This window comes from Diabrotica undecimpunctata, chromosome 6 (assembly GCF_040954645.1).
Source record: "Diabrotica undecimpunctata isolate CICGRU chromosome 6, icDiaUnde3, whole genome shotgun sequence".
NCBI lineage: Eukaryota > Metazoa > Arthropoda > Insecta > Coleoptera > Chrysomelidae > Diabrotica > Diabrotica undecimpunctata.
This window is the reverse complement of record NC_092808.1, coordinates 146,969,396-146,996,881: the sequence shown is the minus strand read 5'-3', so window position 1 is coordinate 146,996,881 and position 27,486 is coordinate 146,969,396. Positions and strand designations below refer to the sequence as shown.

At 31.9% G+C, this 27,486-nt stretch overlaps 1 protein-coding gene across 2 annotated transcripts in view; it reads right to left on the bottom strand.

Annotated features, from left to right (window-relative positions):
• Nucleotides 1–27,486, bottom strand: part of LOC140444073 (uncharacterized) — a 112,112-nt gene that overhangs the window by 24,376 nt on the left and 60,250 nt on the right. For both annotated transcript variants that reach the window (XM_072535701.1, XM_072535702.1), the window contains one exon: nt 4,808–4,913. In XM_072535701.1, the coding sequence (XP_072391802.1) occupies nt 4,808–4,913 (106 nt within the window). The remainder of the gene's footprint in view (nt 1–4,807; nt 4,914–27,486) is intronic.

Here is a 27,486-nt window from a genome sequence, read left to right as displayed (position 1 = left end):
TCCTGGCAGCTTTGGTAGCTGTGATAATTATACAACAATAGAGTATTTACAAGGGATTATTCAGTTTTACAGCTGTTATTAAAATAACTTTTATAATGAGACACTAAATTTCTGGATAGAGTATACTACAAACGATCACTTGTTTACTTCCCAAGTGTCTCTTGTGCTTGATCCATTGGATTATTAAATTTCAAACATCGATGGTGAAAATTTTTATTATTATGAGCCAAACGACCGACCAAATTTGCATCAAATTGATATTCCATCAGGTTGTTATGAAGTAACCGAACTTGGGGCATAAATTCGAATTTGAAATGCATTAATCTGTAAAGACAACACGATTGGGGAAACGCAGTTGATATTAAGACCCAACAATAATACGCTTAAATACGAAATTTTAAATCAACATTATATCATTAGTTTCGAAAAAAATGATTGTCTCGTCCTTTTATATATTTTAGAAAGCATTCTACGGATTTAATATACTCAAAATATTTAAATTTATAAAAAAAAAGATGCTATTGGTATGTACATAATTATAAATTTTAGCTATGAAAAGCAATAACAAAAATAAAAAAAATATATAATTGGCAGCATGATAAGAGATTGAGATACACAATACGGACAAATATAACAATCTATTAAGACTATTAACCCAAAAAAAAAACTTTAAAAGTAAACTACAAAGTGATATTTAATTTAGAAAGTATATTTAGTGAGCCAGAAGAATCCCATGCAAACACAAATAATAACTAACGATTATCTACTAAAACAAGTAAGTAGACCAAATGCTCGTACTCCCAGAATTCAATTTTTTAAATTTTTTTATGTTCTGTGATTAATAATAAGACTCAATTTTCTCCTCCTCCACCTCTTCCTCTCGAAACCCCTCCTCCCGAACCTCTTCCTCCCACCCCCTACCGCACTACTAAAAAAATGTATAAGTTTTGTTTGGAAATGGCTTCAGGTCTAATTTTTATTTTGTCTATTTTATTAAAAAAATATATTTCTGATTTATTCCAAATTTTTCCGTAAGCCATCTTCAAACACTCGAAAAACTGTCTTTTAGAGATTTTTGGAGACATTCTTCATTTATAGTCTTTAACATCGATCAAATCAACGTGTATTATAGGTCATATATATATCTTGAAGCAACTCAGTCCTTTAACATTCAAAAATCGGACAAAGCCGCTTTATAGCCCAAAAAAATGTTTTTCGGGGTGTTTTAAAGTGTTAATCATATTTTTTTACAACCTGAATTGATGCGTCTCCAATTCGTATTTAAAAAATATATGAAAAATAATATTTTCAGCCCTAAATAAGATTTATAAGGGTTGTGGGATGGGATAAGGGATGTTCACTAATTTTTAAATATAGTTAAATTCAATTAAATTCAATAGATTATAAAATATATAAAAATATAGCAAACATGAAATTGTTTAAAAATATATATTTTTTAAGATAAATCAATTCTTAATTTTAATTTTGATGGAGGCTAGAAAAACGGGTCCTCGCAGCGAGGCTACGGTGTGTGACGTCAGCAGTCGTATCGACAACTTGTTGTGTATACGTATTTACGAATTGTAACCAGTTCTTTAAGTATTTATACAGTGATAATGAAGCCAAATAAGTGGTGTTTGCTACAAAGAGAGGGAAAAACTAGAAAAGGCAGTTATTATGCAAGTTAGAAAAAAAAAATGCAAATATAAACCTGTGGTTTGAAAATTTTAAGTAAATATGGTGTTAAATTGTTTGGAACTGTAATAAAAATCTTCTCAGAATTGTTTTTAGATGTATTTAGACACCCAGGAACAAAACACCACTTATTTGGCTTCATTATCAGTGATTAAATACTTAAAGAACTGGTCACACTTAGTAAATACGTATACAAAACAAGTTGTCGATACGACTGCTGACGTCTTACATCGTAGCCTAGCTGCGAGGAGCCGTTTTTCTAGCCTCCATCAGAATTGATTTATCTTAAGAAATATATATTTTTAAACAATTTTATATTTTCTATGTTTTTATATATGTTATAACCTATTGAATTTAACAATATTTAAAAATTAGTGAACATCCCTAGATGTTCACTAATTTTTAAATATAGTTAAATTCAATTAAATTCAATAGATTATAAATTATATAAAAATATAGTAAACATGAAATTGTTTAAAAATATATATTTTTTAAGATAAATCAATTCTTAATTTTAATTTTGATGGAGGCTAGAAAAACGGCTCCTCGCAGCGAGGCTACGGTGTGTGACGTCAGCAGTCGTATCGACAACTTGTTGTGTATAAGTATTTACGAAGTGTAACCAGTTCTTTAAGTATTTATACAATGATAATGAAGCCAAATAAGTGGTGTTTGCTACAAAGAGAGGGAAAAACTAGAAAAGGCAGTTATTATGCAAGTTAGAAAAAAAAATGCAAATATAAAAACCTGTGGTTTGACAATTTTAAGTGAACATGGTGTTAAATTGTTTGGAACTGTAATAAAAATCTTCTCAGAATTGTTTTTAGATGTATTTAGACACCCAGGAACAAAACACCACTTATTTGGCTTCATTATCAGTGATTAAATACTTAAAGAACTGGTCACACTTCGTAAATACGTATACAAAACAAGTTGTCGATACGACTGCTGACGTCACACAACGTAGCCTAGCTGCGAGGAGCCGTTTTTCTAGCCTCCATCAGAATTGAAAGTAAGAATGGATTTATCTTAAGAAATATATATTTTTAAACAATTTTATATTTCCTATGTTTTTATATATGTTATAACCTATTGAATTTAACAATATATAAAAATTAGTGAACATCCCTATTTTACCGAGTTCTTCTTACTTTTTTTACCTTTCTACATGTAAAATGAGACGAACTTTTACAGTGTAGTAAAATTTACAAAAATACGCATGGTTCAAGAAAGTTTTAGCTCTTTTGAATATGGGACATACACCGTTTTGTGTTATTTTATAAAAATTTTCAAAGCTTGCTGCTTAATGATTGGCAACTCCAATAAGAACAACGCATGAAAACCTCATTTTTCGCATAAACGATGGTTATATTTACTTCTTTGAGACCTAAATATATTATTTTTTTATATACTTTTTAAATATGAATTGGAGACGTATTAAAACAGGTTGTATAGATCTTCATTGGTATCATTATGCTGATTCTTCATGCGTCTGGTATCTTGCAGTACAATATTAGTTTTTGTATAAGTTTTGTCATTTGTAGGATTATACTTTCTCCTCCGTGTTTTAAAAGCTCGTTGGTTATCCCGTCTGGTCCTGGTGTCTTTCTATTTTTATGTGAATTTATGGCTATTTCTACTTCCTGAAAATTGATTTTTATTTCGTGGCTTAAATCGGGTACGTTATTGTGTTGATTATTATTTTGCCTTTCTTTAAACAGTTCCGTCAGGTGTAATGATACCAATGTTCAAGAAAGGAGATAAAGAAGATCCCAATACCGCACTTACCACAGCTTACCACAAAAGTCCTAATTAACAAAATCAATAAACTAACAACTTTATCAGATAAATAACAAGGATTCAGATTCAAAAGATCCTGCGTAGGCGCCGTATTTGTACTAAGACAAATTACACAAAAGGCCATCGAGTACAATAAATCAGCATATCTATGTTTTCTAGACCTGACAAAGGCTTTCGATCGCATCCAAGTCGAAGACGTCTTGCACCTACTGTATAAAATGATATACAAACCATCGAAAACATCTACTTCCATAATCGAATACAGGCAAAGATAAATAGATAAATAAAAAGGCAAAGACAAAAAAAGAGTTAGAGAGAGTGAATCGTTAAGCCAAATTTTCTTTAATATAATAATGGACGAAATAATACAAGCAGTACGTAATGGTCTTGGCTACATAATGAGAAACAAAGAAATCCAAATATTGTGTTATGCAGGCGACGCCGCATTAATCGCCGAGACAGAAGACGAGCTACAAAGATACACATCTTCAATAGAACAGCCAAGAAATACAATATAATAATATCAGCAGAAAAGACAACCATATGTATAACAACCTCTAAATACCTACTTTGATGTAAAATCAAAATTGATGGCAAAATAATAAAGAAGAAAGCAAGGTTTAGATATCTGGGAATGGATATTACTAGTTACAGAGATGTTGAAGAAGAAATACGACAACAAAGCTTAAAAGCAAGTAAAGCGGCGGGATCTCTTAATGAAACAATCTGGAAGAACAAACACCTAAGACAAGACACAAAAACAAGAATCTATAAAGCAGCAATTAGACCTATATTAATATACACGACGGAGACAAGACCTGGCACATTTAAAACGAGACGACTACTAGAAACAACAGAGATGAAAATACTCCAACGAATATGAAAAAAAAGTCTGTTGGATAGGGAGAGAAGCGAAAACATAAGAAGAGCTTGCAATATAGAAGGCATAAATGGATGGGTGACAAAACGGAAATAGGAGTGGAACGAACACATTAGTAGAATGGCAGAGGATAGGATAGTAGACGAATAGCACGAGATAAGTCACCAAATGGACAAAGAAGTATTGGCACACCCAGAAAAAGATGGTGCGATAATTTAAACAATTTAGGAGGCTAATATTGAAGAAGAGACAGGCTGTAAAACCTACATACAAGAAGGAAGAAGAAGAAGTCTATTTTTATGCCTATTTTTTAAGTTTTGTTTTAACTGAAACTAAAATCTAATCAATTTAGCTTCTGTTTGTTAATTAAATATTTTAACGCCGACATTTTAGCTAACCTTTACAGTTTATTGTCTCTAAGTGACTTCCTACCTTGAAGATCCTATTCTTATATAGGCCTGCCATGGGAATGTACCGAATCCAGCTTCCTCGCCTCCTACTATTCTCCTTTGGGCCTGCGGTGAAGATACTCCACAACCTATAATAAATAAAATTAACTTATTAGTTAAAGATATGCAAATAACCAAATTAAGAGACGATTTGACAATAAAACTCTACATATATAATAATATTAACGGTTATTGAAACGGATTACATACATACACTATACAAATTTTGGTGAACGCACAGCAGAACGTTCGCCATATTGTCGTATCATCCTCATTATTTTTGACGTTACTTTACAAGGGAGCGTATAGACATATTATTATAAACATAAAATACACCTTTATAAATAAGGAACAATGTATCAATGGGTATAGAAAAAGCACGTATTTTGGAATAGTTATAACAAAAAAAATAAGTTTTTGAATTCTTTTATGTAAAATAATTAAAAATTTTTAAGAAAAATGTTATTCAATACAGCGATTCTTAACATTACTATTTATATTAATAACATTAACATTAATATTACTTCTACATAGATAAAAAAAAAAGTAAACAGCTAGTCGCAAATCAGTATTGAGTTTTTAACTAAAGAGTGTCAAAATTAAAAATAAACAGGCAGATTATTATATTTAGCTTTTCAGAGGATTTTCGGAGATTCACAGGTCAATGGTTAATTTTTTTTTTATTTTTGGCTTTATTAAATTTATTTTTAAGGCACACTTGCAGCAGTAGAATATAACAAAGAATTGCCCAACTTTTGTTTTCCAACTGCTGTACCTTACGAAAAGCTCTTGCTTTTTTTGTCTCATGCTGTTTCACATATAGTTGATGGCAGGAAAAAATTTACGAATATTTTATCCCAGAAAAATTCATTTGACATATTTAGCACATGGTATTAACAGGATTGCTGAAGAAATGTGAACAAAATTTGCTCTCGTCAATGATTTAATTTCGAGTGTAAAAACAATGTTTTTAAGGCACCATTAAGAGTTCAATTGTATAAAGACAGGTCTCCTAATATACAACATCCTCTACAACGAGTGGAGACAAAATGGGAAATCTGGTTAGGGGCTGTATTTTTTTAAACCAATCATTTTGAACTCTTTTTGTATTCTCTGATGACAACGATTTAGAAATTTCTTCTGTTCAAAAAACATTTAAAAATGAAACTGTTAAACAAGAAATCTATTTTTAGAAAGGAAATTATGCTTTTGTACCCAAAACAGTAAATTACAAAAACCGCAAAGCCCATTTTCAGAAAGTATTCGTTTAGTGGACATTTATTTCTTCTCGTAAAAATGTTAAGGAAAAATTCGAGCACAAATTTTACGAAAATTAAATAACACCATTGACAAAAATGTAGGATTTTCTACGGTTTTTCAAGTGGTAAATATTTTCCGGGAAAACTTTTCCGAAGAAACCAATGTGGATAAATGTCAACCCAAAATATGTTTATATCACATCAGTTGATGTCGAAAGCAGTTTTTCTATTTATAAATTTCTATATAGACCAGAGCGGATAGATTTTGAGGTGGATGTGAGAGATATCATTAAGATTTTTGCAGAAAAAGTTGTGTGATAACTTGATGCTAATGATTGACTTATACTCTCTCAGAAACGGGTCGGGAAAAATAATAAAAAAATAAAATATTTAAAAATTACTAAAAACATCGATTTTTAATTTTCTTGCTTATAACTCAACGATTTATTTTGAAGCAAAGTCGTAATAAAATAAAACAGCGACAAATTAATTTTTTATAAGATGCTGATGGTTAAAATATTTTAATTTATTACTCTTGCTGCAAAATAGCAATAAATACAAAAAACAGGGAGAAGCAAGCCTTTTCTTATTCAATGTTTTGTAACCATTTATATTACACCTAGAACCTTCATAATTTCTCCAGCAAATCTTTATAACACAATAAAACAGCCCATCAAATTTCATTATACTCGAGATAAAGGATATCGCATAAGAATTTTACATTGTAAATTTTTTAAAGTCCTCTAATACACGCGCGGATTACATACGTAGTCCATTGAACTTTATAATATTGCTATTCGGACTATACTGTATATAAAGTTACCTATCTCCTTATACCTTTAGAGCATAGTATAAGGAACTGTTTTAGTATGCAACTATCGCTTTATGTGTGTCAATGTAAGAAATAGATTGTATTCTGTTACCATTTTAATCCACGCGTGTACTTACGTAACCCTAAACTAAAAATTATATTTTGTATTCGGTCGTTAAGGCTATGGCTCCACGAGCGACAGATTGTCGCTAGCAGTAGCAGTAAAATTACGGCGGCAGTAAAGCAGTAAAATCATGGCTCCACGAGCGACAGTTTACAGCGTGCATATCGCCGCGTTTTGATCTTGTAGTGGCTCCATGAGCGTTAATATGACGCAGCTACAATTAGTGGTATCTTATCCGTGTATATAGTGTCCGTGTATATAGCAGATAAAATAAATAAGTAAAATAAATTCAAACCAATAATACAATAATATAGTATGGATAATCTATCATTTGAACAAAACGTTGCTTTAATATTGGCATTGTGCCGTTAACGTAGGGTTAAAAAACAACGGAAATGATGGATTCACCCTGTTCTAGTGCCTAGACAGACAGAGGGAAAATTTGTTTTTTTACACAACAAATTAAAAGAATATCCTGATACGTTTTTTGAATATTACAGGATGTCAGTGTCTTCTTTTAATTTTTTATTATGTGAAATAGAAGATGTCATACGAAAACAGGATACATCAAGGCGTGATAGCCTAAGCCCAGAAGAAAAATTAGCAATTACCTTAACGTAAGATTTCAAATTACATATTTTATAATCCTCTACATCTATATATGAATATGTAATGAATCTTCCTGTTCCAATATCTAACTTTCTTTTTTATGTTACAATAATTAAAAAAAATCTGATGCGACATAAAATCTGCTTTGTTGCATTCCTTTATTTATGAATCACGCCAAGCTATCGAAAACGAAACATTAGTACTGAAGGATAATAAAATTTTACTATTAACAATTACTATTAAAATTTTATTTATATGATATGATTAGACAACCACTTATATAAAAATGAATCACCAGTTCGAAGAAGGAAATCCAAAAAATACATTTTCGGGAAATCAATAAAAACTGTTTATTCTCTCTATTCAACTTTTTCTTGTTTAATAATGGCATCTATTATAAAGTACAGTTTGATAAGGATAATGCGATTGAAAAAAAAACCATCCATTGATTTTCATATAAAGTCATTTCTTTGCACTTCTATTATTAATAGTTCATTATCAAACTCAAAAAATGTTTCCATTACGAATATTATAATACAACTTAACAAATACAGAGAAATAAACAAACAAGAATAAAATTATCCGATTAAATGGCAATTACCGCTACAAGCGACAAATTACTGCTAGTGGAGCCACAAACGCGCTGCAAATTACTGCTAAAAAATAGGTCCGGATCTATTCGAACGCGACACGACCTTGACGACGCGTCTCGGTCTCGAAACGAAGCGACAATCTACAGTGCGTGGAGCCACTCAGTATCACTGTTGTTGTTTTCATTAATCACGCTACAATTTACTGCCACTGTTAGCGACAATCTGTCGCTCGTGGAGCCATAGCCTGAGGTAAGTTTTCTGCGTGAAAAAGAGTAACAAATATTTATTTTTTATTTTTGTTTTAGTTATCAGCAATGTTCTGACCAAAAAAGTAAGATTCGGCGACTCTAATTTTGAAAAAATGCTGATGGAATGGAATAATGAAATAGAGAACGAACAGGGGCCGAATATAGATTGTCGTGGTGACGACAGCTGCTCAGATGACTATAATGTTGAGCAATATGTATCTGATGATGTTCTAAAACAAGAATGTACCATATCTGAACAAGAATCGGAACAAGGCTGTGATAAAGAGGTTCAAGGGGAAGAAGGTGAAGAAAAAATAATTTCAAAACACTATCTTGGCAAAGACAAAAAAACAAAGTGTAGTAAAATGTGTTCTGCGGATTACAAGAACTCGTGCAACAAATATTGTTTTGAAGTTACCAAGACCAATAAGGAAAGCTAGAAACGCAAAAACACAGTTTGAATGTTTTAAATGTATGCTAGATGATCGTTAAAGAAATTACGCGTTGTACCAACATCTATATTGAGAAGGTAAGAACAAATTTCCAACGCTACAGAGATGCTAAAATGACCAACGTCGAAGAGATTTTTAGACTTATTGGTATACTCTTTTTAGCAGGTGTTCTAAAATCTGGAGACTAAATATTTTGCAAATGTGGGATAATAAGAAAGATGCTGGTGTTGAAGCTATTTACTTGACAATGTCTTTAAATCATTTCCGATTTCTACTAAGATGTTTGTGGTTTGACGACTTTAATTCTAGACAACGAAAGAGAGAGCTGGATAAACTTGCTCCTTTACGAGACTTTTTGGACTTTTTATTGAAAATTGTAAAAAAAAATTTACACCTTCAGATTATTTAACAGTTGACGAGCAATTACTTGCTTTTAGGGGAAAATGTCAATTCCGTCAATAAATCCAGTAAACCATTCAAATATGGTATAAAAATATTTGCGTGAGTAAATAGAAAGTATGCATATACTGGAGATATACTGATATGGAGATTTACTGTGGGACACAACCAACTGGTTCTTTTGAAACTGATTGGATTAGCGCAGAGGTTGTTAAGAGAATGGTTAAACCCATAGAAGGAACGGACAGAAATGTAACCATGAATAACTGGTTTACCAGTATACCTTTGGCCATGGACTTGCTGTAAAAGCGATTATCTATTCACTCAGAGACATACATTTTTCAAACAGAGACATACATTCTTCACTATTCGGTTTCCTCCAAGAAAAATGTACCTTGCTAACGTACGTTTAAAAAAAAAGGTCGTATTAGCTGTTTTAACTATGCACCATGATGATAGTATTGATCCTGAAACAGAAAACAAGAACAAACCCGAAATATTAACGGATTACAACAAAACAAAATTCGGTGTGGATCTGGTTGACCTCTTGTGTGCACAATATGATGTTCCCAAAACCCTAGACGTTGGTCACTCACCGTGTTCTTTAAATTATTAAATATATCAAGAAGCATCATTCCCAAGAAGCACTTTTCTTCAGGACATTTCGTTTGAGACTGATGTTAAGGCGACTATACAACATTCACACATCAGCAGAAATAAAAGAAAAAATTAAATTTCTTTTAGAAATAAATAAGAAAAGTCCTAAAAAAGTTCCGACTCGATCGGAACGTCTTTGGACGTTGTCATATTTGTGGAGAGCAAGGAATAAGAGCCCAAAAAAATGGTGCAGCAGCTGTGATCAGTTAACTTGCCCAGGACATTTGAAGCAAATATGGGTACATTGTGCTGCGATAAAACAGAACATGCAGTCTGGATCAGATTAAGATGTTATATTTAGGATATTATAGAACCTTGTTTGGTTTGTAACGTTTGGTTATAGGTAACTTTGATTTATAGTATTTGTTTTTTAATTTTCATTATTTGTATTATTGAAGTTATACTTCTATACGCGCGCTCGACGTTGGAAATTTGTATGGGAGTGAATCGGTGAAATCATTACATATGTAAGATAATGAGTAAGAGAGAGACAGAAGATATATTTTCTCTCTCTTCCTCTCTAGAGAATAAAAATGTTCCTTTTGTATATATATTTAATATTATATATATATATATATATATATATATATATATATATATATATATATATTTATATATATATATATATATATATATATATATATATTTATATATATATATATATATATATATATAATATAATATTTATTAATATTATTATTTATGTGATATGTTTGTATTATTTATTAAATGTTTATAATTATTTTAGTATTTTGTATTTTAAAATAATAATCTCAATAAATCACTGTATGATCGAGAACTGTCAATTTTGAAATACGTTTGTGTCAAGTCTAACTGGCAAATATTTTACGTGTTTGATTCATATGCTGGTCTATGTGAGTTCGAATCCCAAAATGAATTTCCTTTTTTATTTTTTAAATATTTAAAAACCCCACGGAAACTTTTATTAAATATATGTAATATACGCAAAAATGCTAAATTTTAAAATAAAATGAAAATTTACAACATAATCCGAGTTGTTGGTTTTTGAAGTTATACTTCTATACGCGCGTTCGACTTTGGAAATTTGCACAGGAGTAACAAGCCTCGTTAGGCAAGTTAAATTATAAATTAAAACTTGTAAATATCTCAAGAAAGTTCAAATATGTACTTATATACAGAACAAACAACAATTAAATATTGTATTTGTCAATGTCATATAAATTGACAGTTGTATCACCAAACAATATTTTTTAATCTTTGTCATCTCTTAGGTTATGTTTTGTCAAAAGTAAGGAAATCAATCAATCCTATCGTGACACGTCATTTTGATAGAAAGTTTTAAAAATCATTAATGTAGTCCTCGGAGTATAGTAGTCAGTATCCCCGCCTGTTACGCGGGAGACCGGGGTTCGATTCCCACTCGGGGAGGGCTTTTTTATTAATATTATTATCATGGTAAATTAAACATATGCGTAAGTAGAAAAGTTATGTATATTATTGTCATTTTTAAATACTTATGAATATTGCATTTTAATTTGTATTGTATTATTATATTGAATTATGTTGCCCTGTATTGTAGTGTATTTTTTTATGTATATTATTGTCATTTTTAAATACTTATGAATATAACATTTTAATTTGTATTGCATTTTTATATTAATAACAAAATAAACAATGAATTTTACTGCAGAGTATGTGTAAAAAAATTTTTGCATTCAACTCCTTTTATACATATATAAAAATATACATTTTCATCAAAATATTGATTCAATCCTTCATTTACTATACTCCTATTACAGGTCAAATGTTGTTTATATACAGCAAACGATACACCATATACCTATATACCTAATTATGTTTCTCTTTCTGCTCTCTCTTACCTATAGCTACCAATCTGCACAATCATTACATATGTAATGTTTTTTTTTAATTTAATGTAGATTTTACTTATAAAATGAAGCCAATTATAGAATGCAGTGGTATTATTAAAACCTCATTACAACCATAACAATATTTTCAAATAATAGTGCTTTTCCAGAGCTGCAGTACGTATGGATTACTAATGTAATCCACGAAAAATCGATGTTTAAGTAATTTTTACGTATTTAATTTTTTTTTTATTTGGGGAGAGAAAGTCAATTATTATTGCTGAAGTTCTCGCACAATTTTTTCTACAAAAATCAGAATGCCACCTTTTAGAATATAAATTTTTAATAGAAAATTTTAAGAAATATTTAATTGTGAACTGTTTTTATAATAAATTTAAAGAATAAAAAGTACAAGTACTTTTTTAACTTTTTGTTTAACCTATTTTATACAAAAATAGACTTCAAAATTCATAGTGTATTTTGTTGAATGTTATGTTGAATTATGCAACATTTTATTGACAAAAATCATTTTTTTTACATTTCCTTGATAAAAATCGTGCATATTTATGAGCATATACTATACGTTTGAACATACATATTTACCTAAGTCTGTTTATATTAAATACTAATGGCGTGGATGGAATTCTCGCTTCTAATACAGTTAGTTTCTTGTGCTAACATATTTTGCTCGATTTTCATGTGCCTAAAAAAGCTATAAACATCTCAAAAGAGAGAACTCTTTAAATGACCTTGTTTAAGATTCTAAGAGCTTGATCTATTCTAAAAAAGTAAGGTTATAAGTCTTTATTCATTTTAAATTTTTTATAGGGGTTTTACTAACCACCTAAAATAAGAAACGTTTATTCCATGGTCGATTTCAATAATGATGGCTCGTTATAAAATAGCAACAGAATTTTATGGAACATTATAAAGTAAATAACTAGAAGAAGTAATTAATAATAATTAGAGCTTAATAAATTTAGCTGATGAGTTATATAATCATAATCCGTATATTAATCAGCTACCAAGTGCAGTTAATGTACTGCAAATTATCATATTTCCGGGCTATTATGAGCAGTCTGTTCGTATTTTATGGTTTTAATTTATCAAACGGTTTATGGATATCAATAAATGTCATATATAATGAAATTCACCAAGGGTCGCTTAATGCTAGTTTAGAAATTATTTCCCTTGGGACGTGTATTTCAAACATTTAATGTATATCATTTTCGAACTACTCTTAACTTGTCCAGGAAGAATAGTTTGGTAAACTAGGCATCTGTTAACTTTAAAAAATGTATGTATAAATACTTAAAAACTAACTCACTTAACTCGAAGAGAAACAGCCGAAAAAGAATATCAAGATATAAAAAATTGTATTCATCAGGCGGCCAAAGAGGCATTGGGGTACGAAGAAGCTGACAAAAGAAAAAATCCTGAGTGGTGGAACGAAGAAGTAGGAAAATTAATTAAAGACAAAGAAAAAGCTTATCAAACATGGCTATCCACGAAAGACTCAGAAGACCGCAGAATTTACAGCAGACTCAACAGGGAAGCAAAAAAGGAAGTCACTAAAAGAAAAAACGAAATGTGGGAAGAGAAATGCGAAGAGATGGACCGATGCTTAGGAGAAACCAAAGTGACACAAGCTTGGAAATTCATAAAAAGTATTAGAAAAGAAAGAAAAGATGAGGGAAATATAAACCTGATTCAAAATAAAAAGTGGGAAAAATATTACGAAACGCTATTAACAGAAAGTAGGCACGAATTTATGGAAAGACCTGACCATATCTCAATGACAGAAAACTCAGAGGTGCATAAGATAAACAAAGAAGAACTGAAAAAAGAATTGAAACAAATGAAAAATGGAAAAACATCCGGGCCTGGAGACATTCCCATCGAGTTGGTGAAACATGGACCGGATGCTCTTTTGGAAAGCTTAGTGAATATTTTTAATAAATGCTTAATTGAAGGCCAAACGATTCCAGACGATTGGAATTTGGCCCACATTAGCCCCATTTATAAAAAGGAAGACAGAAAAGAATGCGGAAATTATAGAGGCATTAGCGTAACTAGCTCGCTGGGAAGGTTATATGGTCGTATATTGTAAAGAAGAATAGAAGAGGAGTATAAAGAAATTAAAGAACAAAGCGGCTTCAGAGCAGGAAGATCGTGCGTGGACAACACATTTACCCTTCAACAAGTAATTGAAAAACGAACAGCTCGAAACCTCCCTACGCATCTGGTATTTATAGATCTGGAGAAGGCTTATGATACAGTTCCTTTAAAACTCTTATTTAGTGTCTTGACGAAAACGGACCTTAGTAAAACATATCTAAAAGCAATACTGAACATCTATAAATGTCCTCAAAGCACTGTAAAAACAGGATATACTTTCTCAAGGGTATTTACAGTAACGAAAGGCTTGAGACAAGGATGTTGTCTTTCCCCCACCCTATTTAAAATATATATCCAAGAAGCACTGCACCAATGGAGACAAAAATGTGCGGGAATGGGGTTGAAGCTTAACAACCATTATCTGACAACGCTGTTCTTTGCAGATGATCAAGTACTAATTGCAAGCTGTGAAGAAGATGCAGATTATATGCTTAGAAAGCTCAAATATGAATACGAAAAATGGGGGATGAGTATGAATATGTCTAAAACAGAATATATGCGAAGAGGCAGTGAAGACGAAGACCCGGATTTGGAAATTAGACAAATGAAAAGGTGCTACGAATACAAATATTTGGGAAGTATTATCTGCAGTAAAGGAACAACGGAACGAGATATAGACTATAGAGTGCAACAAGGCAGGAAGAGTGTTCAAATTCTGAATTCGATACTTTGGTCCAACAAAGCTACTATGGGAAATAAAATGACTATCTACAAAGTAATTGTAGAGCCCATTCTTACATATGGAGCAGAATGTTGGCAAATGACAGCAAAAGAAAAGAAAAAAGTTGACACGGTTGAAATGGACTACCTGAGAAGAGCTTACCGTATATCAAGAGTAGAACGTATACCTAATTCTGAAATTAGAAGAAAAACAGAGTACATACAACTTCTGAAAGAATAGAAACTAGACAGTTAATATGGTATGGACACGTACAGAGGATGGACGACAACAGATGGCCAAAAAGAGCTATGGAATACAATCCAGTAGTAAGAAGGAAACGAGGAAGACCAGCCAAGTCTTGGATACAAGGTGTTATGGAAACCATGAAAGACAGAGCCATTGATGAAGACACCTGGAGAGATAGAAAAAGATGGCGATCGAAATGCGGGAAGCGGCAGAAGCTGTAGGATCCCCGCTTATAGATATAGATAGATGTCTAAATACTTTACGCTAAATAGATTTTTGAGTAATGTTACATACAATAATAATCGTATTTTGTCAATATATTTAGAATATTGTAGTAAATACGTTTTTTAACTGTAGAGCAAATACTGTTAGTCATGGAAATGTTTAGGCCTTAATGTGCCTTAACGTAATTTTTTAGAGGACGCAATTTTGTTTTTTGATGTACCCCTTTGATGATCAGCTCCTTCCCATATCATTTGGCCCACCTATGGCATTTGCAGTTTAAGTCGATTACCATAAACAAATTATACTCTGCATGTTTTTATAAGTTCCCATAATAATTAATATTGCATTTTTATTAATATTTATTAGTAATGTCCTGTTTAGTCAGTCCCTAATAAGACAGGTTCAGCGAAGAGAAAATTGTTAGTGATAGAGAAGTCGAAAAACCCACGTTGCTTTAAAAACATTAAAAATCTATCCGCAGCCTACAAAGCAAACAAGAGTGCATAAATGACTTCGGAATTTTTTTAAGAAGCGATAAGAAAATGGGATGTCGAGCTTGAAGCAAAATAAAAATATTCTGCTTGTAGGCAATTGTTCTGCTCATCCAGTATTGTGCGGCCTTCAAAACATTAAACTTTGTTTCCTACCAGCAAACACAACAAGTTTCATTCATCCCATGGACCTAAGTGTCATCAAGAGTTTGAAAAGCTATTACGTTCTTGACGCCATCCTAATTATTAGTAAATCCTGGGACGGTGACAAGCAATGTGATACAACATTCCTTCAAACACGCAGAAAGACTGAAAGATCGAGGATTGACACGATGAAGATGACCTGCTGTTAGCTGTTTCGGCCAGGCAGTTTGAAATTCCTATCACCTACGAACCGGAAGAGCTAACAGATTTCGAAGAAGTTGATGAAAATGTAACTAAAATATCTGGACTTTCTGACGAGGATATTCTATAAGCAGTTCGTGCAGAAGAAATCAGTGACCCGGAAGTGAAAGCAGAGCCAGAACCAATTCCGACCCCTAAACAGGCATTGGATGCGGCAAAAATGCTTTATCGGGTTTTTTATCTATCCACCAGGAAGAATATATGAGTGCGGTAGAAGATTCTATGCGTCTTCAAAACAAGGTTAGGTCCCTTTTGGAAATGAAAAAGGAAGCAAACCAAGGTGACAGATTTTTTCGTTAATGTAGGCTTAATATAGGATGTAATCTTTTTTCATACCCTGATTAAAATACTGTACAGTACCATATTATTTTGTTACTGTACAATATATATTTTTTAACTGTACAGTCATTTTTATACTGTATTGCTTATATCATTCTTAAATAAATATATGTTATATATAGTATATACAGTGTAATTCATTTGTAATTGTTTTGATCAATTATTTAAATTACAATAGGTTATTTAGTAAAGTATTATTATTATTACAGTAACGATTTTTCTCTCTCGGTATAAAGATTTCTCCTTATAACGATGACAATTCCCGGTCCTTTGCAACTCCTTATAGAGAGAGAGAACTGTATGTGTGGTTGCTAAAAAGCAGGCTTCAAATGCTTTGCAGTATGCATCAATTTTTCTGGTGAAACCTGCAGTAACATCATGAAAATATTAAAATTAATCGAGAAATTCGAAGAACTTGAAAATGAATTACCTACAATGACGTCAATTCTAGCTTGCGTTGTTACGCAAACATTCATCTTCTTAGATTTAAGAAGAATTAGATCCTGAACTGAAGCCTGGACCACCAAAGAAAATGAAAAAACAATAGCTGGAAAACAACTTTGTAAATATATAATTATGCTCAATATTATTTCGCCCGGAAATTGTCAGTTAATTAGACCTAATAGGGATACCACTTAAAAAACGCGCCTCCAGATTCTACCTCATAGGAGATTGAGAAAAAGTCGATACTAATTAACTAAAAATACCAGAAAATAGAAATATAGAAATGTTGACTTTTATAAATTATATGAATAAAAAAATATGTAATAGAAAACTACACCTAATGGTTTGTTTTTGACGTGACAACGTCTTAAATTAGGTTGTGGCTCGGAGTCATTTAAGAAAAAGTGTAACGCCCGCTCACGTCTGTTACAGTGAGTCGCCGAACGAGAGAGAGGCCCACCGGACCGGCGAATGCCTTGCGTCTCTCTCCCACTCAAACATGATCGGTCCGCTGCGCGCGGCGCTAGAGAATTAGGCGCGTTGAATCGCTAAAGTTGAAAATCGTTGAAAGTATCGTCAGCTGTGTCTGTAGTGAAAATGTGGAGTGCTTAGATTCGTCATTTACAACAACTACAACAATAAAGGTAAATAATTGTACACTAATATTTCATTATCGTAAACTATGATTGATTGATTAATTGTTAGATTGACACAAAAGTTGAGAAACTGAGTTTATAGGTTATGTCATACTATTGACAAATGTTGATAGTGTTAAGTAAATTATTAGTTTAAATCACTCAGAAGAAACAGCGCGTATTGCTAGTCAAACATTTAAAATAACAAATTATAACTTCTAACCTGTCAAAACAGGGCGACCAAACAAACGAACTAAACTGACCAATCACCACGCGCGGAGTTAGAATTTAACTGTGTTTAGCAAGAATTTCAAATTCCAATTTTAGTAAATGTTTTAATTTTCAACTTTACCATTTACATTTACAAATTTTAATTAATTTCAAATTTATTTAGCAAAAATTTGAACCTTCGATCTGAATAAGTGTTTTGATTTTCAAATTGATTCTTTAAAATTAAAAATATTAAAATATATATAATCAGAAGTAAACGTCACATAACATTATCTGTACTTATTATTATTTAATATGTAGGCAAATACATGTGACCATACTTGGTAGACACAATTGGAAATAGTAATTTTTTATAACTGAAAAAAATAAATATATAAAATACTGGTAGCAAACAATAACTTCAATGATCGATATCTCCGCAACTAATTGATATATCGAAAAAATTTTCAAATAAATTTTGTAGAAAATAATAAGATCAATAATATAATATAAAATAAATAATATATAAAATAATATATAAAAATATAATATATAAAATATAAATAATATATAAAATAATAATATAATAATATATAATATATAAAATAATATATAAAAAAGACGTTGTCACGTAAAATCTTCGCCCGTAAAACCGACTTTACAGGAAACCGATTTTTTTATTGTATTCTTATAACTATTCAAGAACTTAGTCAACTTTGGAGTGATGTATTTCTATTCTAAAATAACTAAAAAGTTTTAGTTATTTTGTGTTTAAAACTTTTTTATTTTCCATTTTGCTATTAAAAGGAATAGAAATAGAGTTGTAGACAATTTCATTTTCTACAAATAATGATTTTATTAAAACTTTAAAACGTTTCTGGAGTGTTGCTAGTTTACGAGATACAGCGCGAAAACTCTTTGCACCTCTTTTTCCAAGATGGCGACTATTCAAGAACTCGGCCGTCTTTAGAGCGTTGTAAAATCCAGAGAAATTAATAAAAATAAACTAGTTTGTAGTAAAAATTACTTTGTGAAAAACCTTACGTCATTTTATTGTAAAATTACTAGAAAAAATTTATAACGCCGAAAAGAAAATTTGTTAAAAAATTTTTAGTTATTTTTGTTTATAACTTTTTTATTTTAAATTTTGAGATAAAAAGTAATAGAAATAAAGTTGTAGAAAATTTAATTTGCTACTAATAATGTTTATGAGATACAGCGCCAGCGCGAAAACTATTTACTCTCCTTTTCCAAAATGGCAGCCGGAAGAGAAGGGTGGCGACCCCACAAACTTAAACCTAAGCTTATACTAACCACACCCACATATAAAAAAATAAAATTGCGTCGTTTCAAAAATGTAATGTTGATGTATTTTTTTAATGGATTATATGGCAAAACTTTATTTGATTTCGAAGTACAAAATAATCACATTCTATTTTGTTAGGTTTCTTTTTTTTTTTTTGTTCTCGTGCTACTTTTAAAATCTTAGGTTTCTTCTAATGCTAGTTCTATATCCTTTGTCTAGTGTTTTTCCTTTTTTTTTACTTTCTATCTTAAAATCTAGAAAATTGTATTGTTTTTTTAAAGAATATTTACCGAATCTATAATTTTACTTATATATATCGCCCTATCGAATTAAGACTTATTATTATTGGAAAATCCTTGAACTTATTTCACCTTGTATTATTACGCCTAACACCTGACACTTCATTGGTGATAATTATATTAAGTAAATTCTTATAGTTATCTAAACCTTTCTCTCTCTCACTTTGTATAAAAAACGCAAGCATGACGTGATCTGGGTCATCGTCTAATAGTAAACTCTTACTTTCATCTTCTTTCTTAGCAATTGCACAATGATTACAATTTTGTTGTGATAGATCAGAAGCGCAACTGAAACGCGTTTATTAAATAAGATTGATTAAAAATGACTAGATAAAACAAAATACAACATTAAACATATTTTTTGACTGGTTAGATGTTAACACATTTGGTTGTTAATAAATTTTATGCATAACCTGTCGGATTGAGTCCTATCCCATTGCCAAAAGAGATATTAAGGATCAAAAATAGTTGAATATGATTTTACACTACTAACTTAAAATCGAAATTTACAATTAATACATAAAATACAAATCCCCAACAACTTTTGTTTATATTCTTTTCTATTTCTCAGCTATATTTTCTCGTCAAAATTGTGAAACTTTTCTTTGTTATTTTCATTACCTTGTACATACGTAATTTAGGCATTTAGAAAATGAAGTCACGTATTTTTTAGTTTTAGGTGTTGACATTTTATAGCTAAAAGTTTTTTTCAATAGTTTACTTTTATGCAACAACTATTTCAAAGCCACAAAGTACAGTGAAACAAATTAAAGTATAAACAAAATACAAGCTGATAGATGGCAATGACAGAGATTTGCACGTAAAATTCTTCTAGGCGTATTACACAATCCTTTTTATACATCAAATTTTAGAAATTGTTTTTGGAAATTTAACAAAGTCTTAGTTAAATGATAATTGGACTTACTATAGTATTATCCAACTATGGTTGTTTATGGTGGTGTTAATGGGTGTTCATCTTCGGGAGTGATAGGGTTTCATTGAGCTATATAGGTTTTGAGTCTTCCTCACCTGTTTTCATGATTTCATAATGTATCAGTAACATAATTATTAAAAATATTTTTAACAGTGAAAATCATTCTAAATAAATAATAAAGAACCTCAAAAATTCATTTAGATTATTACCACTACTTAGGTTAGGTTTAATATAAGTTGGCTCATCTAGGTCATAAAAGGTCATTTTAAGTTATTTTGAAGAGTACCTACACAAACAAAAATTTCCAATTGCATTTAACAATATATAACAAAAAGATAACCGCCGTTTTCAATGATTATGTTAATGAAGAGGAGTAAAGCCTCTATAAAAAGTCAGGGTTCAGCTGGCCCAGCTGATAGCATCCTGTAAGGGCCCCTTGTCTAGGGTTACAGATAAACCGAATGATTGCCGGTATAAGCAATCTCCCACTTACTGGCCAACGGCTTCGGGCGGATGAGTTGGTGAGTGGTAGGGCACTCTATTGTTCTGAGACCGAGAAATCGGTCCCAATATCCCCAAAGTATGCATACGTTTAATGATCATGGACTTCCGAATCCAAGATCCGGCAGGGGAGGAAGATCACAACCAGACCACGGGACCTCTCAGGTCGTAAACCAACGAAAATCTCGTGTCGTGGAAGTCCACAAGATAGCTACATGGAACGTCACAACTATGTTTTAAGGCGCGAAGCTACACAATATTCAGCTGGAAATGGCCAGACTAGACATTCCTACCCTAGGTATCTGTGAGACGAAATGGATGGGGTCAAACATATTCGAGAGCAATTAATACATTGTCTACCACTCGGGAAAGGCAGAAGGACCCAGACGTAACGGAGTCGCAATTATTGTCACAGAAGAAATTACTGTATTAGAAAATAACTGTATTAGAAATTTCGTTCCTTTCAATGATCGCAATATGATGATACAGCTGCAAAATAAATCAATGAATATTAATATAATACAAGTCTATGCACCAACAGCTGACAAACCAGATGAAGAAATTGAGCAATTCTACAACCAAACTAAACAAATTCTCCGGAGAACAAAAAAACATAAAGCTACGATTATTATGGGAGACTTCAACGCAAAAGTAGGTGCCGAAATAACACAAGATATAACCGGAAAGTATGGACTTGCAGAAAAGAACGAAAGAGGGCAGAGACTAATACGATTCTGCCAAGAAGAGAATTGCATTATAGCAAATACTTTCTTTCAACAACCTAAAAGACGACTATATACCTGGAAATATCCAGCTGATCAAGAAGGAAAGGTAGTCAGAAATCAAATCGACTATATTATCATTAAGAGAAGGTTTAGAAACAGTATTACATCTGCAAAAACATTCCCAAGTGCAGACTCAGCAACTAATCATAATCTGCTCTGTGCTGGAATCAAACTAAAATTAAAAATAATAAAAACCCCGACAGTACAGAAAAAACATAATAATCGACTCCTAAGAAATGCTGAAATAGCAGATGAGTTCGGAAATAAGATAAATAATGAGATTAAAAAACAGCCAGAAAGATCTGAACAAGAAAATATCGGACAAAATATAGATATAATTAATTCTGCCATGGTTACCATAACAGACGAAGTTTTAAAATCAGAAAAAGAGCCAGTAAAGAAAAAGGATTGAATGACCGATAACATACTAGACCTTATTCAGCAAAGAAGAAATTGTAAAAATAAAGAGGAGACTCGATATAGAAAAATATATCGACTAATAAGATACGAGGTTAAGCGAGCAAAAAAGGCCTGGATGGAACAGAGATGTCGTGAGATAGAAGACTTACAAAAGAAAACATGACGAGTTTAATGTACACAAAAAACTTAATGAAATTACCTACACTCAGAAAAAAGAACTCGTTACTGTATGAAAAACTCCTAATAAAGGTAAAATTATTCTCGAATTAAACAAAAAAAAGAAAAATGGACCAACTACATAAAAGAGCTCTTCCTGGATTCGAGGCCACCACTTAACACCACAAAGTATACTAATACTGGTCCTAGTATTTTAAAAGCAGAATTTAGAGAAAGCCATCAAACAAAGCAAAAATGAGAAACCTCCAGGCCCTGACCAAATACCATCAGACTGGCTCAAACTTCTAGACGACGACAATGTCTCAGAACTAACAAACATTTATAACCACATATACGAAACTGGAACACTGCCACGAATACGGCTGGAGTCTACATTTATCGCACTTCCAAAAAAACCTTATACATCATCATGTAAAGACTTTAGACTAATAAGTCTCATGAGTCACTCTCTCAAGCTACTTCTTAGGATAATTCTTAATAGAATCAAGCAGAAATGTGAAGACACAATGGGAAATAAACAATTCGGTTTCATAGAAGGATTGGGAACAAGTGAAACTTTGTTCTTAATGCTAACACTACTTCAACTTTTTATAGATTTTGAGAAGGCGTTTGATAGGGTTCAACATGGTAGGCTGTTCGAAATCTAGAAATGATTGGAATAGATGATAAAGATCTAAGACTTTTACAACATCTATATTGGAATCAAGAAGCTTTTATTCTGGTAGACGGCAAAGAAACAGACAAAATTTGTATTCAAATGGGTGTTAGACAGGGTTGTGTGTTGTCCCCAACTTTGTTTAACGTTTACTCAGAAATAATTTTTAACGAAGCCTTGGAAGGGATTGTGTAGTTCGAATTCATTAACAACATCAGATATGCAGATGACACCGCGACCATGGCTGAAAGTATCAAAGATCTTCAATTTCTTATAGATCGAGTCACAACTAATTGTCAAAAATGAACCGATAACAAAAGTTAATCATATTAAATACCTAGGATGCTAGATAAACGGGGCACTAAATCCAGATGAAGAAATTAAAACTCGTATAGAAATTGCAAGAGGAGCATTTATGAAACTTGGAGGAGATCTATTTTGACTATGAAAGAGGAGATCTATTCTGAGCAATTCTCAGCTGAACTTACAGCTGAGAATTAAGTTCCCAAAATGTTATGTGTATCCTGTATTACTGTATGTATGTGAAACCTGGATTATGAAGTTTAACATGATGAACAAATTATAAGCCTTCGAGATGTGGTTATATCGTAGAATGCTCAGAATAATATGAATTCATTACATTTTAAACAAAGAAGTCTTGAACAGAGTAGATAGGACTTCCTTGAGAGGAAGCAGATACAGGATAATGCAGTTGATAACGGAAAGATCGACGAAAAAAGAGGAAATGGTAGGAAGAAATACTCATGGCTACGAAACCTTCGTCAATGGACTGGCTTATCAGCAGATGAATTATTACATGCTGCGCAAAATCGAGAACGATATCGGCAAATCGTCATGAAAGCTACCCACGCCTAAAACTTAGGCACGGTACTCAAAGAAGAAGAAGATGATTGTTTATCCACCCTGTGATGTTATTAATGAAAAACACACTTTTTCTTTTAATTTATACTTAACATTTCTAATAAGCTGCCAATATAGCGAAAATAGTCATATTGTAATCGAAACAGGCAAAATAACATCACTGAATGATATTGTATCAGTGAACTGTAGTATTTCCTACTGTCTTTTCTTTTATGTTATTTGCCTTTAACCGTTGCCTGTTTTGTTTGTTTTTAAAAAAAGTCGCTATGGAAACATGCTTCGCGTTAGCGTGAAGCGTGTATCCATGTTCAATCCTTTTTGTATCGATACCAATAGTGTTTTCTATTGAAAGTTTAGAAAAATGAGTGATTGGACGAAATAGGAAATTATCAGATATTAGTTATAAAGTATAACAGCTATTATCAAGTATAACAGTTAATTGTTTTTACTTATTCAACCAATTGGCAATATTTACTACTTCCATTTTCTCTTTTGGGATATCGGCAGTTTTTGGTATTTTTCTTTTTCATCGTTTCTAGTTCTAGTTTTTCATAGTCCGTAAATAATTTTGTGGTATATTTACTCCATCTTTTATTTGATTTTTTCTTTGGGAACCTATTACCTTTTTTAATTTCTTGTGTGTATTAAATATATCGTAATTTCTTTAAAGTTTTGTATTTGCACACAAGTTTCTTAAAATTATTAATTTCGGAAACATTCAAACACTTTCAAATGATTTCAACTCGAAGAAAAGGCGATTTAAACATCATAAATAACATAAAGTGGACGAGCTTTAATCTAATTACTATAATAGATTGTATATTAAAAACTCAATAAAAACTCAAGTTGGTAACTTCATATATTTTGTATTATCTTATTTTAACGAAAAGTATAGAGATACGTCACTGGAGATACTCAGTTTATCTTTGCCGGCCATTGTCCTATCATCGCCATCGTCATCGTCTCCATCATCGAAACATATGATAAATTACGGCACAGACAGTCGTGTATGTGAAAGTGAAATTTCACTTTCTGCATTGTTAATAAAGTTGTTTTGGTGAAGGTGAAATTACTTTTAATTTGTTTGTTTTGGTAAACCGTCTTCGGAAATTTATTTTGCCGTTTTGGGTTAGTGTTTATTGATGTAACTGTCAAGATTACTTTTTAAACATCAATAATGAGTTTGTATAGGCTAAATATTTTTTAAAACAGTTTAAAAACACACATAAACAAATAACTGAAATAAAATTATACTTAATAAAATAATTTCAGTAAAATAATGTATCTAAATAGCACCTCTAATTCAAAGTTGTTACAGTTAAGTGAGTTAGGTGAAATGAGTTTCGCATATTGCAGATGACACTATACTTCTAGCCTCTTTTCGGGAAGATATTACTGCCTTCTAAAAGAACTCAAGGTAGGAAGTGCCAAGTTTGGAATCCAGCAATGATTAACTATAACAAAATCAAATTTAGGGTTATTTACCTCCAAGAATACTTTCCTGAGACCCAAACTATCGCGTAGCGCAAAATAGTCTCCTACATGATATATCTTAAAGCTATGGTTATTACCACAAGCAATTGCGAGCCCAAATTCGAAGAATTTGGAAGAAGAAGCTTGATAAGGTGGCAATGACTAAACTAAACGGGATCTGGCGTGATCGTTACATTACTATGACAAACAAAAGAGCTCGTTTTAACGCTAGTCTTTTGCATATTTGACTATGCATGCAAGACATGGACAATTAAAGAATTATATAAAGGACGCAAAAACGATTTTAAAATGAGGACATATAAACGAACACTTTGAATTTCAGGGACAGCTCGACGCACGATGTTTTGTAACTCCTTTATCTCATTTCCATGAGGACAATAAGCTTTTGTTCTGGCAGTGAAACTCACTGGGTATACCGTCTTATAAAATAACCTTTGCTAACATTTTGATTGGTTGTGATACATTATTTGATTAGTTACTATTAACATAATATATACTATAAATTAAGATCATTATCATTCAATCTTCGGTTATCCACTGCTGGACATAGATCTCCCTCATAATTTTCCATCTATTTCGATCTTGTGCCTCTTGCATCCAATTCCTATGACAACGTTTTAGATCGTCAGTCCAACGTGTTGGTGGACGACCTCTGCTTCGGTAGGCATCATCTCTTGGTCTCCATTCCAGTATCCGTTTTGTCCATCTATTATCTGTATAAATTAAGATATGTGTAGGTTAATTTTAGTTAAATCTAGTAATTAGGTCTGTAGGTTTGAATTTTCTGATTCTTTCTGTTTTATTGACGTCTTTAATCAATCGTTTGGCTATCACATTCGGATACACTGGGACTCTGTCGCAATATGTTGAGCCGTATTTACTTATCTGTATTCGCTGTGTTGCCACACAAATGATTCGGTTCTAAATAAAATTAAACCCAATCATCGTCTTTCTAGTACAGTTTACTCTAGAATTTAAAAATCGTGCAATTGTTGGTCCAAGGAAGGCCACAAACGCAGCGCCAATACGGTAGACCACCACAGTATTGGTCAAAAATTACAAAAAAAACTTCACATTAAATAGTATACTGAGGCGGCACATATGACAATTAATCTAGACCAATGGAGAAAGGAACCTGAACAAGAAACAAATAAACGAGGCGAGTACGGCAAGGAGACACAATCTCTCCAAAGCTATTCACCACGCTTTTAGAGCATACTTGTAAGAAGGCACATCTAAACGAGCATGGTATCAACATAAATGGAAAGAAGCTCAGTCATTTTCATAATTATTCTGGTGCTAAATCAAAATATTGCTGTTGATGAAAGCGATATTGTGCAGACTACATAGTATAAGTACCTAGGACATGAAATTCGGTTGGGCAGAGATAACCAGACATGTGAGCTCTCACGTTGCATAGGATTAGCCTGGGCAGCGTTTGGTAAATTAAACTATGTATCTAAATCGGATCTATCCATATGCCTCAAAAGGAAAATCTTTGACCAATGTGTGTACTCACTTATGGAGCGGAAACTACGCTCACAAAAAAGGTAGTTAATAAGATTCACGTGACTCAGATGGCTATGGAGCGCCAGGTGTTGGGCGTCTCTCTGAGAGACCGAGTCCCAAACGAATTTGATTATTTAGTACTAAAAATTTTGAACAATTATCTGAAATACATGTGCTTACCACATTTGGTGCAATATTTTTTTTTAATTGTACTTACCACATTTGGCGTAACACAATTATTTGCTAAAAAAACGACAGGTACCAATTCTTTTATACTTTTATGTAAATTAATAAACAAAATTTAAAAGGAGACAACTAAAGTATTCTCTAACATTAATTGCTATTTTCAAGGTCACTTGCATTTAGCACCATGACTTCATTCGATTGTGGAAGTTCTTTTATAAAGTTTTCATAGTCCTCTGGGATAACCTTCTTTTCTAAAAGAAACACTAGGTCCTTTTTCTTTTTTTGGGAAACTGGTAAACGCGATGTGTATTTTCTGTTTAAAATAACCGATTCCCACTTCTTTTTTCTTCCCTGCTTACGTTTGTTAAAATATCGATTTCAAAAAAGCTTTCTTCTGTAAGGTTATATTTGTATTGTATAAAGTTAGGAGTTTCCTTCTGGAAACGAAGCCACTTGATTCTGAGCCAGTAAACTTTTTTTTAATTTGTATTTAGTGTTGTGTTAAATACAGTATCTTCAACGAGTTTTTGCAACTCAAAAAAATCAGTGAATTTCATATTAGTGACATAATATTCCCTAGGTTTTAGCCTGGCGGTCGAAATTAATAAACACCATTCACGTGTAGAGTAAATTTTCTTATGACCTTTGGCCCTCTCTATAGTGGAGTGCATCGAGTCT